The 14579-nt window shown below is 41.8% G+C and overlaps 1 protein-coding gene across 1 annotated transcript; it reads right to left on the reverse strand.

The window, feature by feature from the left end:
• Positions 1-9587: 9587 nt before the first annotated feature.
• Positions 9588-13015, reverse strand: twist2. Its single transcript, XM_022210048.2, is given in 3 exon segments — positions 9588-10043; positions 12302-12688; positions 12691-13015. Coding segments are annotated over 2 exon segments (492 nt in total). The 5' UTR covers positions 12829-13015; the 3' UTR covers positions 9588-10043; positions 12302-12334.
• Positions 13016-14579: the final 1564 nt, after the last annotated feature.

Here is a 14579-nt window from a genome sequence, read left to right on the forward strand (position 1 = left end):
ATCAACCATTTGAAATAAATCACTACTCCTGCTTTCTCTTCTAATATAAAGATTAAAGTAGGAAGATTTTCAACAATTTTTAAATAACAATTTTGACATATAATGTACTGCTCCCCAAGACCTGTAAAAAGTACACCTTTAGGTCCAGAGGGAGGCATCATTGGCAAGATTGGCAACAAGAGCCCCACGGTAGCTTCGACCAGGATTAGCCACCCATTTGGAGAGGTCAGAGGTCTGAGCTAGTGTCCAAATAAACAGCACTGAATCCCTGTTGGTGGTGGAACTAACGCTAAGACAACAGTCCAAAGGCAAACAAAACCAATCCTGTCTTTCCTCCCCTCAAATAAACATACATTCCACTGCTTTCAGTCAAACTGAACTTAGTGAGTAACAGTGTAAATACTAGCTGTGCCACAGGCTTTGTGGCCTCGTCACAGTCTCTGTAAATCATGAAGGTTTGAGACACCAGTGTCGAAGGCAAACGAAAAAGACCACATCTCTGCCTCCTTGAAGGAATAAGGTTAAATGTAGACATGAGGGACAATATTTGCCATTTTACTGATGCTGAAAAGAACTTTGAAGGCTTCCACAGGATGACAGTAAAGTTGGGAATGTGCTCTCTTTATGGTTCCTCTGTGGCTAGGGATGCTCTAACAACATCGCTCATGACACACAGACTGCCCGTCTCACCTTTAGTTCCCGTATCTCTGCTACGTAGCGACATGCCGCAACCCCATTGCCCTCTGACTCAGGTCAGGTCAGAGAAGAGGTGGAGCCCTGCTAACTGAACTTTCCCCCCTTCTGAGGCCCAACCCACAAGATGGCTGCCTCTGCCCCACAACAAAGGACCGAAATGTCAGTAGAAGATGAAATCTTGGAAAACCCCCCCTTTCTATTTTCCCTCTCGTTTCCCCGCAGTGACATTCTGGTCTGCGGCAGCTCTCTTGCTTTGCTCATCTTCTTGCAACATTGGTCGTTATCAGTTCGCTCTGTTATTACCCAGCCACCCGCATGTGTAAAAAAGGCCTCATCCTCCCAGCTGTGCTCATCACCGCGCTTTTTAATTGCAGGTTCAAGTGACTCCAAAATGGGCAATGAGGCTTTGGCCAGCTGCTTGGATGACAAATAAAACTAATTATAGAAGAGAGTCATTAGAATCCAATTTGGATCATCAACACAGGCAGGCATGCAAAAAAAACTAGGTGTATTTAAAGCACTGTAACAAACATGCTATGGGGGGATCACAGAGGTAGGGTTAGGGCAGAGGAAATGCCAAGAAAAACTTGGACAAAAATTAAAACAAATTCTGCAGTTTCCCTCAACTTATTTCATTCCAAGCATGACTTTGGAAACAATGGAAACGTACACGAGGAGCCTGTGGCCATTCGCTGTTCTTTCCAGTGGATGTTCCACCAGGTCCAGTCAGGACTTCTGATCCATAGTGTATTTGCAAAGCTGTGCAGCATTTGCTTGTCTTGCTACTGTATGTGTTTAGTCTGCTGCTCAGTGTGTACTGACATCAAAAGGGCAAGGACACACACGGCTATGTGGTGTTTGGGCTAACATAACAAAGAGGCTAGGTCACTGTCAGCTCGGGTGTCAAGAGCACCAGGGGCAGTACAGAGTTCAGAGATGGTCAGCAACACATGCTGACTGCTGGCCTGACCCACTCACATACTGCCACAAAACTTTCCCTTAAAGCTCAGCTATTCTGGTAAAGAGAGGACATGTCATTATTTAGCTACCCAAAGTAAGCAACGTGTTTTTTTTAGTTTTTGGCTCTTTATTTATTTTTTTTTAAAAGCATCCTTCAACCTCTTGTTTTTGCATTTATATACAGAATTAAGCTCAAATGTATTCATACTAAGTCAATTTTCTTGTACATCTAGACTTCTTCTGACCTAAAATGGCACAAGTAGCAAAAAATCGTGTCAGAGATGTTAATGATGATCACTGAAAATTCCAAGTGCAAAATTATTCCTATGTATTGAAATTGTTGCACATTTTTTGCAGCTTCAATGCATCACAAATGGTCCTGTTAATATGCTATAAACTCAGAACATCTGATGCAGCAGTCAGTTACTAATCAATTGCAAGTAATGACTCAAACCTTAGTGTGCTTACAGAGCTTAGTGAATTGCTATTTAGGGTCCATCGCTGAGAGAAAGTTGGGCATTGTGGCTTTTCACAAGAACTATTAAAGCTATGAAGCCATATCAAAGTCTTTTCAAGTGCCGGTGGTCACAGTTTAAACCATAGCTAAAGAGCACAAGGAGTTCCACCCTGTGATAAACCTCAAGGGTCAAAGTAGGAAGTCAAAAGTGACCCATGCAATGGGGCCAAGAAGAACCGAAGAATCACCACTAAGACCGTCCTGATGAATCTGGGCAGTTCCTGTTCATGAAGAACTCAACATGACCAAGAAAGAAACACAAACTCTCACCTCGCCTTAGCAAAAACATCACATGGACAAAGAAGAATGCTTTTGGTCATAATTTCTGTGGTCAGATGAGACAAAAACGGAGTTGTTTGGACACAAAGACACAACAGTTGACTGGAGATCAAAAAGAAAAAGTCATCACCAAGAACACCATCTTCAGGGTCAAGCATGTAATGCTTTGGAGGTGTTTTTCAGCTGACTGGCCAACATCTCGTCAAAGTAAACACTGTCATTAAGGAAATTAGCACAACATTAAGATTCTAGAGAAAATCTCAGGCAGTCTACAGAAAAGAACTTGGTCTTGAGCAGCACTGAGCTGACAATGATCTGAAACATATCGCCCAAGTATGTAAGAAATGGTTTACAGAAAACAAAATCAACATTTTGGAGGAACCCAGCAAGAGTCCAGACCTGAATCCCACTAGTAATCTATAAAAGGGAACTGAAGACCAACATGATGGCAACAAGGCATTTCAACCCCAAAGACCTGGAGGATTGTAGCAACAAAGGAGTGGTCCAAAGTCCCAGTGGAGACATGCAGAAAGCTTGTTAGTAATTATAACCATTGCTTGAATGCTGGAATGGAAAATACAGGTTTCATCTTTGACAAGAAAGAATTAACAATTAGGGGTGAATCATTTTGGAAATGACATTTTTAATAAAATACAAAACAAAGGAATAGTTGAAATTCATCATCAACTTCTCTTCTACAACGTCTTGCTGTGTTTTGTGACTCATTCATGTCATTTCTATCAATGGTCACTTCTATCTGACCTGCTGGTCAGATAGAAATTCATTAAATCAAAATTGTCCATGGATTTGAGTAATTTGACAGTTAACTGTATATCTGTAGTGTTAAATAGAGAATGACTAACCAGAGGAGACATAAGGTCCACATACATGTGACTCAACATTTTTTTGTGTGTGTGTATTGATAAATGCATCACATCTGCAGATACAGTTAGCTCAGCTGTCAGGCTCATGAAAGCCTTGTTGTTTGAGTGCTGCTTGTTTCAAGTCCTGCCACTAGGGGGTCTTCATCAGACAGCTTGAATCACTAGGCAGGCCGTGTTCAAACAATACATGTCCTCCTACTTCAAATATCTGGTGATATCTGTGTCATCTCTCTTTCCTACTGTGACAGGAAGTAACAGAAGCGTTCCTTGTCAGACTCACATGCTGCATTGAGTAAATAATTCCACTCTGACTTCAAATATGCACCCTGAGGAAATATTTTTCACATTTTTTTCTCCACCTCTAATGAGTGAAGTGAAACCCGACCCAGTGATCTCTGCTGACCACTGCAGTCATCACCAGTGCTAGTGAACAGCAAAAGAGGAGGGGTAAGTTGGCATGTTACCCCAAAAACACAACCCCCTTCTCCTGCCTGGACACAAATCAAGTTTCACAGCTGAAGCCGAGGAGGATGCTGGAACAGTTACTGGCTGTTGGATGCAAATAAGGAAGGAAAGAGAAATGAATGCAGAGTGTCCTGGGATGTCTCCGTACCTCCTCCAAGCTCAGCCTTACGATTGGCTCACAGCCATGGTGGAGGCAAGTGATCAATTCATCACAAATTTGTGCTTTATCTGTGACAGCGATGAAAGCAATGATCTGTTAATGTGTGACCCAACTCACTGACGGGGAAAGATAAATTCAGTGTGCATGTGAAAGATGAATTACTGTTAATGGGTTTTGTTTGTTTGTTTGTTTGTGAATCCAGCGAACAATGAAGGCTTGATAGTGCTTCCTTGTTGAGATGTCATGTTCCTGCTGCCCTCCATCTGAACCAGTTTGCAAAACTGGAGCAGTAAGTATTTTTTGTTTGCCGTCATATACTGGGCTGTACAGTGGTTTGGTGGTTAGCACTTTCACCTTGCAGCTAGAAGATCCCCCGGTTCGCATCGCGGCCATTCCGGGATCTTTCTGCATGGAGTTTGCATGTTTTCATTGTGCATGTGTGAGTTTTCTCTGGGTACTCCGGCTTCCTCCCACAGTCCAAAAACATGCTGAGGTTAATTGGTGATTCGAAATTCTCAGTAGGTGTGAATGTGATTGTTTGTCTCTATATGTAGCCCTGTAATTGACTGGTGACCTGTCCAGGGTGTCCCCTGCCTTCACCCTAAGTCATGTTAACCCCATATGTCCCCTCGCGCAGCTTTAGATCCTCAGGTGGGTCCTTCCTAGTTGTTCCAAAGTCGAGACTTAAATCCAAGGGTGACTGGGCCTTCATCAGGGCCCCTCGGCTTTGGAACAACCTGCCTGAAGAGATAAGGCTTGCCTAATGAGTAGATTCTTTTAAATCACTTCTTAAAACCCACTTTTGTAGACTCGCTTTCCAGTAAAGTTCTCTTTTGTCACTATGTTCTACCTGTCAAAACACTTTGTCAGTGTTCTTGTGATAGATGCTATACAAATGAAGGTATAATTATTATTTTAGGTCAGCTGGGATAGACCCCAGTCCCTCTGCGACCCTAATGAGGATTAGACAGTGTATAGATAATGGATCTACACACCATCTAATCCTCATTAGGGTCATGGGTATATAGATAATGGATTGACACATGACAAGGAAAGAGATCCTGGAATACCTATATCATCACAACTGGGAAAATTAATGGGAAGGGAGGAAGAGGCAGACAGAGAAAGAGAATGATGGATGGATTGACATCATAGCTACATATGGAAAAGACAACAGTCACAATTCAGAGAGCAAAATATCGGATTAGCTGGAGAGAATGGCATGGAACTTGACTGATTGACTGAGTCAGATTTTTGAAAATGAAGCAGATATGCCAATGCAGAAAGAAACCTGCCCTGACATATCTGCTTCCTTTTCCAAGCAGATTGTTGTTGGTTGGTGAAGTCCGATTTGTTCAGGAATGGAACAGATGAAGGATGCAGTTTATATGATGCTGTTATTGTGCACAGCAGTTGGTTGACACTTTATGCATGAGAGTGTGTGTGTAGAGGATGAGGCCAGATGGACTGTAGACAATGCCAGAAGAGAAGATATGCTCTGAGGCTCAGTGCCAAGTCATACATAAAAAACAGACAGAGAGAGTAATGCAGTGCCAAGCTAAAGGCTGTGTTCAAATTGCCGGTTCAATAGCGCTTGGCAATGACTTTTTATTTATTTACTGATCACAATCATTTGGAACATTCATGCGTAATGTCAGTCAGTAAATGAACAACAAATGACTTCATGTTTTGACAGTCTGTCATTGAAGACACCTAAATTGCACGCAATACTCCACAGAGGATTCGAGCAAAGCATCTGCCCAAACATTCATTTATTTCTCAGCCTTCCTCTCTCTGCTTTCCAGGACTCTCAATGATTGTCTTCCCTGTTTATATAATGACAGTAATCCCATACAGAGAGATATGAAAACAACATGACAGGTCAGACTTTGTTCACGTGGCAACGGCATCGAACAGTTTATTAGACTGTCACAAATCAGGAGTGAAAGGTGTTTTCTGAGCTGCACCACAGATGTGTTATCTGTGTCACACACAAAGGGAAAAATCATCACTCTCTTTATACACTCGCACTCCGCAGGACGCTATTGGCCTTGCAGGACTGCTTTTTACAACTATATCCTCCAGTCCAGTTCCACACCCACCGTTTTCCTGAGTCCTCTAGAAACCCCCGAAGAGCCGTGCAGTAAAGAGAGTTCAGAGATGAGAGGATGACATGTTCATTGATTTTATTTCATTTTTTAAAGATACTTCAAAGCACTGGAAAAAAGGAAGAAATACAAGGCTTTTCCTTGAACGAGCAGAAAGATATAGATGCAGATATGGGCTCTTCATGTCCACACGCAGCCAGTTTATCTTTTCAAAGGGTCAGTAACATCAGCAAAAGACAAAGGTTAAGGATACTTAACCAGGTGTAAGGAAGATAATCCCCACCGTCAATGTGGCAGTGAGGACGTGCAGCACCTTGATACTGTCACGTTATGCCAAAGTTGTTCAGGTTTGATGCTGTAGATCATCATTCTCTTACGACAGACTGAGAAAAGAAAGTCATTTATTTCAGTTTTCATGAATTAGTGCGTCTTGAGCATTCACACTTCAATGTAATCATATACTAATAGATTAAATGCAGCGTTGGATGAAACTGATTCTGTCAGTCAGTGAAGGATAAGATGGTTTTGGGAAATTCAAAACTCCTCAAGGAAAACAAAACACCATTCTGAAGTCTGTCAATATTACAAGCAGGTTCCTCTGTGTAGGATCGAAGTCTTAAATGTTGGAATGAAGGAAAGACAAAGGCCAGAACTTGTGCTAATTCCATTTTAACCAGGGAAGCTTCAACAGCTGACGCTCTGCCAGGTTGCACAGCACTTTCTCCTTACTGTTTGAGCTTTACTCCATTTATCAAATGCACCAGGATTTATTGTTCCCTAACTTTAGATATTCATCGTCTGCACACAGCTTTGGGTTCCTGCATTAAGGCAGCTAAAGTATTTCTCTTAGTTCCATTCAGTGCAACAGCAAGTGCAAAGATTTAAGTTACCTAAGTGTCTTTTATTGTCTCAACAATTATATAATGACTTTAACATATACACTATTGTTCCAAAGTTTGGGGTCATCCAGACAATTTCATGTTTTCCATGAAAATTCACACTTTAATTCATGTGCTAACATAATTGCACAAGGCTTTTCTAATCATCAGTTAGCCTTTCAGCATCATTAGCTAACACAATGTAGCATTAGAACACAGGAGTGATGGTTGCTGGAAATGTTCCTCTGTACCCCTATTTAGATATTCCATTAAAAATCAACTGTTTCCAGCTAGAATAGTCATTTACCGCATTAACAATATCTAGACTGTATGTCTGATTAATTTGATTTCATCTTCTTTGTGGGAAAAAAAAAAGATTTTCTTTTTAAAAAATTAGGACATTTCTAAGTGGCCCCAAATTTTTTAAACAATAGTGTATCGGGAGAATATAATGACAATCAAATGACTGCAGCTGAAAAAAAAACAACTCTAACAATTAATTTTTTTAATCCACTCACATTCTGGGTTGCAATCTTGCCTTGTCTTTATTTTGATTTCTATTCTGTGGTTATAAAACCAGTTCTTTCCTGTAAGAAGGCTAACTTGTGCATGTAGTACAGAACAACAAACAGCTATGAAAGCTGAATGTCAGACTGTGGTCAGGTTTCATAACAAAGTCCTTCTTAATCGCTGATTCCATCAGTTTGAACAGTTACTCGATAAAGTGCTCCTCCACAACACACAGTTGGAGAAGGAGAGAAGGATCAACACTTGCAGCATATCTGAAGTCTGACTAAGGCTTTGTGTATTGTCATGGTGGCAGCCGACACAGCTGACTTTCAGCTTTGCCAGCACACGCACAAACTGCACTGCACCGCATTTGGGGAAGTTCAGTCGAGCCAACATCAGCCTCCAAAGTGCTATAAGGTTAACCTTTGGATTTTCTTTTTCTTTTACTGAACCAGACGAACACAGAATACCATTTGAGGCGCACAGAATGTAAACCTTTACTTTATTCCCTTTTACTGCAAATTAAAGTTTTGTAGCTTTTTCCGCCTGATTTTACGGGAAACATCTGGATCTCTCGCACCACTGGAGCAGTGGCCCCGGGTGATTCTGTGCTGCTCAGCTGTGAGGGCCCGGGATAATGAGCAGGTATCAAACGGGCTCCTATGGATAAGCCGGCCTTGGTAGGAAGGGCTGCCCAACAGCATCCAAGACCACCATGCCAAAAGTGACTGCACACTGAGGCATCTGTTCACCTTTAACAAGTTATTGAGAAAGATTTAAGAACGGATTTCGCATGGAATTGTTTGTTAGAAATTACTCAACTTGTGATTACAGGAAGATTTGCTTCCGATTGCAGTTGTGTTGCCATGACCCTGTTTGCACTGCTCTGTGGATCTGCAAATTCACCCACATTTTACAAGAGCTTTATCCTGAGGCTTCACACAGGGAGGGTCATGTCAGTCCTGGAGCAGCAAGATTAGAATTAGTCACAGAGATCACAGCGTCACAGCATGCTCCGATAAATCATCAGTTTAAAAATACCTTGAACAGAAACAGAAAAGCCAATGATCATCACTGAGATCATTTGGGAATAAACTCCTCTGTTTGTTTAGGTGCTATCTTCCATAAAAGGCTGGGTAATGTGAGTTTGGAGCATCAGCATGTTCACAAAGCAGCAGCAGAGTGAAGCCACAGTGGCTGCAGGTGTTTCCCCATTCAGACCACATTCACAAGCCATTAGAAAAATCAGACAGAGCAGTGCTAAAATATATTCGTAGAGGTGTAGAAAACAAGAGTCATTCATTACAAGGCCTTCATTAAGTCCTGGATAATTTGTACGTATAAATACTGGAAGCTTTTACAGTTTTCCACCTGGGAAACAGTCACTTCAAAGCGTGGCCTGGCTTTGATCCAGCTTTAAAATGCAATATAGGATTCGTTTATTTCAAATCAGAGGCTGGTGCTAGTTTTTTTTTTCTGATGGTTAAAAATATTATTTAAAGTGAGGATTTCAGCAGCAGGCCTACAGAGGGAGAGAGAGAGAGAGAGTCAGCCTCCCATTTTCACCAGCAGCCCTGCTAACAATGAGCTCCTTTTGGTGTTTAGATTGCATCTAACCACGTCTGGGAAACGAGATGTAAACAGTTTTAATGTATTAAGAGAAAGCGGGAGAGATTCAAAGGAATTTCTTTAGTCGTCTATATTGTTGGGGTTCTTATGTGTTTACTCAAGCTGCACAGTTATTGTCCTTATCTGGGCTGTTGGGGCTCCCTGCTCGTTAAAGAGCCCAAAGGCATCACCATCTGAAATATTTAAGCGCACAAACTGCCCTGAATTTCCTCCACTGTTAATGAAGCTGTATTTTTTTACGGTCTGTTTTTTTTTCTTTAACTTTTCTTTCCATAACAAGAGCAGGGGGAAAGTAAAAAGGGTAACTTCTCACACCCAAGAGAGGGGGAAAAAATCAGGCAAACCAGAGGCATTTCTTTTAGTTTGCTCTGAATAATTAACTTATTTTGGGTTCTTTAGCTTATTGGAATGTATCCAGCTAAAGCTCAGAATCTACATTCCAAATAAAAAACCGAAGCAAAATTCGTTCAAAAATACGTGTTTTAATAAATAAGCAAAACAAAAAAATAATGTACATTGGACGGAGTTTGGCTGGAGACTCGCTTAAGAAAGTCGGTGAAATAAATCCATGCAGCGAAAGACTCTAAATTGCATTGGTCCCTTTACAGGCTATAGGCGCACTTACACAGGTATGTACAATATGCATTCATTTATATAGATTTATACTTTGGTTTAAAGTCTTTGAAAAACAAAATAGATTTCCTTCTAAAACAATTAAAGGATGGCTTTGGTGAAATACAGGCCGTGAATCTTTTGGCCTCTTGCAGGACTCTGGGTGTGTTTTTTCCCTTTTCTCTGCCACAAACAGCTCCAGACAGTCAGAAGCAGTGTGAAGAATCCACACACACTCCCCAAGAGTTTGTAGTTGTGGGTCACATTACATCTCTGCCATGCCTTTGAGGTCGATGGGTTCTTCAATAATCCCTTTGGTCTTCATACTTTGTAGAAGTAAACAGTCTGGGATGGAAACAAAGAGAAAAATACAGGAAATGTCATTGATCGTGCGTAAATACGCACAGAAACGCGCAGGTTATTGATTCAGGCTTATTTCTAGGGAGCACATGCGATGTTTTTTAAACACTTACTGGCTCACTAAGCATGTGGGAAGTCATTAATGAATCAATTATTAGCCACTGAGCTGAGTAAAACCACATGGAAGCAGAAAAGCACGGACGTTTTGTGTTTGGATACTGCAGCTGCAGCGGAACACAGAAAAACATCGTTCGGTTCTGGCCTTTAGTTTGAAGCACCTGAGAAAATTCACGCGTTTTCATTTCGCAGCGGATTACAGGACAAGCCTAAAATAATACAGTCCAATTCCTCTGAGCAGCATAAAGCCCCGAGTTATGACTGAAATACATCACGACGTTCACTAAGGTCACGATTCTGAAGGTTTATTTGGAGAGGCCTTTTACTTAGCCTACTTATGAATGCCCTAATATCCCCATGTGAAAATAGATTTCCAGTTTTCCAATTTTATTCCATGCGAAAAAATAAAATAAATAACACAGTATTTTCATATTAAACAAAACGTCCTTGTGTGTCACTTAGGCTGAGAAATAAAGAAATGAAACTGTTGAATAAAGCTTAAAGGCCACGAGCAGCCTCCAAGCAGCTCTGTGCACACCCCAGTTCTTTGTTATTTTCTTTTACATTTCATGAAGGCCAATTACACTCCGAAAAAATCCACCTTCCAAATGACTGTGCTTACACAAATCACTGTAATGAAGCTTATTCCTTTCCCCGCGGCCCCAGGATTGGTTTATAAGACAACAAAGCCCCGCTGATGAGCAGTTAGGACTGGGCGGTCTGCTAACTACATGTCAGGGCCAGGAGAGCTAAACACACCCCGATTCTGGTTATTTTAACTGAAAAGTGTTATTTAGTGTCAGTTTCTTGGTGCTCTAACAATGGAGAGCTTCAGTCAGACCTTCTAATGAGAAGCAACCATAAATAAACAGCTCACATGCCACCGTGCGCACCTTCATTTCCTTTAATTGTCATTATTCTGGGCCTCAATTCAATTAGAGCATCTGCCAAATATTTCAGTGAAGCGCAAAATGAACGTAAACAAAACAAAAAGGTTATTTCTCATGTGGACTGCCTCCTCCTCTTTCATATTTGGTGATAAAAATGAGTTCCTCCAAAAAAAAATATCAGTAAAAAGTAAAACAGGTCTGTTGTGATAACGACATGTCTTTACTTTTTGGCTCCAGGCAGCTCTCCAAATGTGCGCAAACTGAGCTGCAAATCTGAAACATAACGTGACCAAATCCTGCCTGCTTGTTAATACGGGCCTGTGTTTTTATTGTCTTGCACTGGATTGAACTTTCATGTCCAGCCGAGCTGCCCATTCCTGCGGTCTGCGCACAGGAAAGCTCTCTATTGTGGATATAAATTACCCGTGGTGGCACTACAGCTGCGCTTCAGTCCGGCCCAGTCAATTTCACCCGAGTCATTACGAAACACTTGAGAGCGACTGAACGAGGATTAAGTCACAACTGGCTAATTTAATAGTCGAAAGCAGGGCAGAGAGAGAACCAGAGGAGGCATATTCTTCCTGCCTGGCATGTGAAAGAGTTCCAAAACTATTATTTGCATTAATCCGCCTACTTCCCTCCGCCCGATCCCTTTCTCAAACTAAAAGCAGCGTTCTGTTTTCCCACATCCCGAGCCGCACTTTTTCTTTGACTGGATCCTAAAGGGATCCACCAGTAACGTGAGGGATCAGTGGTTACCGGGAGCTTCGCGCACAGCAGCATCCAGATGCAGACGCGCAGGCAAGGCGTTGACAAGATGCTGAGGCCTCAGTGTGAAATCTGTCACACCAGCGCACAGCTCAGGGCGCGTGAAGTTACTGGACTTTTGTGCACAGCTGATGCACAGGAACGTTTTGGTAATTACCTCAACATCTGGCCACGACGCTCCTCCAAATCCAAAACACGTGGCCAAATCACCACCTCACTACTTGTCATAGTTTGCACGAATTTAATGTTAAAAAGTGCATGAATTTGTGAGGAAAATTCACATATTACAATTTATAATCTGTAAAATGTCAGACTCCAACATTAGCCAAATTATTGTGTTTTGTATCAATGAGTGTCTCTATTTATTCGCCACCGACCCAGTCAGGAATAAAAATCAGTTTCTTCTATTATCTCTGCTTTAAATACACATAATACTGCATTTGCTCTGCTTCAGGTCGTGGTACCCACCGCTTTGGCATTGTGAGTGAAGTTCTCTGGGTGCTAGTGAGATGCTGACATTGACCAGGCGCCCTCCATCCTCCACACGGAGAACGCGTAACTGAGTCTTTCGTGCGCTACGTAGCTGCAGCTGGACATCTTGTTGTCCATCTCGTCGCTCTGCAGCACCTGACAGAGAAAATCTATGTATCTGGAGGCCAGCTTCAGCGTCTGTATCTTGCTGAGTTTGTCCGAAGGCAGCGTGGGGATAATTTTGCGCAAAGACGCAAAGGCCTCGTTCAGAGACTGAGTCCGTTGCCTCTCCCGGACGTTGGCCAAGACCCGCTGGTTCTGCAGCTCCTCGTACGACTGAGTGCTGCTGGGACTCGGCTTTTTGCCCCGCTTCACCGGCCCGGGCTGCTGCCGCTGCTGTCTTCGCTGGACTTCTTACTGTGTCTCCTCTTCCTGGCGAAGCGCTTCTGCTGCCTGTCCAGCTCCTCCTCGCTGGTCACCAGACTATCCACAGGGGAGACCGGAGAACTGGAGCCCTCTTCCATTTCTTTCTTGAAGAAATGCAGGGATAGAGAGGAAAAAACGTTGTCCACCTTTGAAGCCGTGGTTACAGAAATGTGTAGATATCCGCAAAGATGAGGGGAACTGTGTCAGGACGTCTCTCTCTGTGCGCTTTTGGGAAGTAACCGGGTTCAAACTGGCGGCTGACACGCTTCTCCTCTCGCTGGAAGTTTTTTCCTTCAATTTTTTTGGAAACTTTATCCCGGTTTCAGATGCTAAATAGTTTTGAGAGTGGAAGGGGAGGGGTTTGGAGGGCGGAGGGGGAGCCAGAGTGCGTCTCGGTGCTCTAATAAGCAGGAGGGACCAGGCAGGGTTTGGTGTATCTGAGATGACTGAAACGAGCCGCTTATTTACTGTCAGAAAGCAACGCACACTTTGGTTTGATTTGCTCTTTTTGCGCACGATCAGTCCATCAAACGGGCCATTTATTCATATGACAAGAAATTACAGTTTTTAGTTTTTATCTGTTTATTTTTATTGAAGCCAAATTAATGAAATTATGAATGAATTTATTACATGACATATTACTTTGCGCATTTATTTTAAAACGTTCTTTAACAGGAAATATTTGTTACAATGATTAATAAATAGTTTAAATCTTAAATTCACATTCATTAAATTTTATATTTCTTAAATATTTTACTTTCTAATTCAGTCTACAAACGTCATTTTTGGGTTTGAATTAAAGTCACTGCGAGTCTTATGGCTCAATAAATAATCGAATTAACTGCTGTATAAAAACTATTCGTTCTTGGAGAGTTAAAGCTTCCCTCACTCACTGTGAGGCCTTTTTACATCCACACAAACCCTCCACCTTTAACTGCAGTGTAAAGTCTGCGCGCGGTTGAGGCCGATTTACGCACAACTTCTCCGGACTGAAAGGAAACCGATCTGCTTGATCTCTAATCGAATCAAGTCCGCACTCTCTCACAGTTCCTATAATGTGCAAGTCAAACAGGAAAGAGGCTTAAACTAACCAGCGAGCTCTCCGGTTTCTGCGGATACCTCCAGTGGACCTTCTCCTCCGTGCGTTTTGTCAGCGGTCCACCTCTTCATCTGTCATGTCATGTTTTCTCTACGCAGAGCGGCGCACAGGTGGCTCATATTATGGAGCTGAATTTATCCGCTGCCAGAACGCGGAGTTTGTCCAAATCAGCTGACTGACCTCTGGAGAGTTCTGTGGCTCTATATTGTTGTGGCTTTTTGACTATAGCCAGCGTACTTCAGCTCCAATAAACCGCAAATATATCATTTAAATATTTGTTTTACTTTTTAAATTCAAAAAGAAACAACAAGAAAAGAAATATACAAGTATGATGGAATGAGTTTACAAGATATCTCTTCAAGTGGAATCCCATGTAATTTCCCTGACATAACAGGATCCACATGATGACTTTTTTAATTCAATAAAATGGCACTTGTTTTATAGTGTAATAGAAGAATATTAAAATAAAAATAAGGCAAGACTTCCTAATGAAGATTGATGAATTAGGGGGTATATTTTTTAGTAGTTAAGGCTACTTTAATGTAATTTGATGTTCCTGAACTTATCAAGGAAACAAGGCTTCAACTGTTAAAGTGAATCCATCATTAATCAAATTGTAGTGAATCATTACATGGCATTACAAAGCAATTTTGTTAGTTAAACTGTAGCATACAATCCAGTACAAGAAAAGGATCTGAAAACAATCCAATTGCAGTATCTTAAGTATTGGTGTTCTCCAGTTTGTGTTCT

The sequence above is a fragment of the Acanthochromis polyacanthus genome, chromosome 14 (assembly GCF_021347895.1).
Source record: "Acanthochromis polyacanthus isolate Apoly-LR-REF ecotype Palm Island chromosome 14, KAUST_Apoly_ChrSc, whole genome shotgun sequence".
NCBI classification, from domain to species: domain Eukaryota; kingdom Metazoa; phylum Chordata; class Actinopteri; family Pomacentridae; genus Acanthochromis; species Acanthochromis polyacanthus.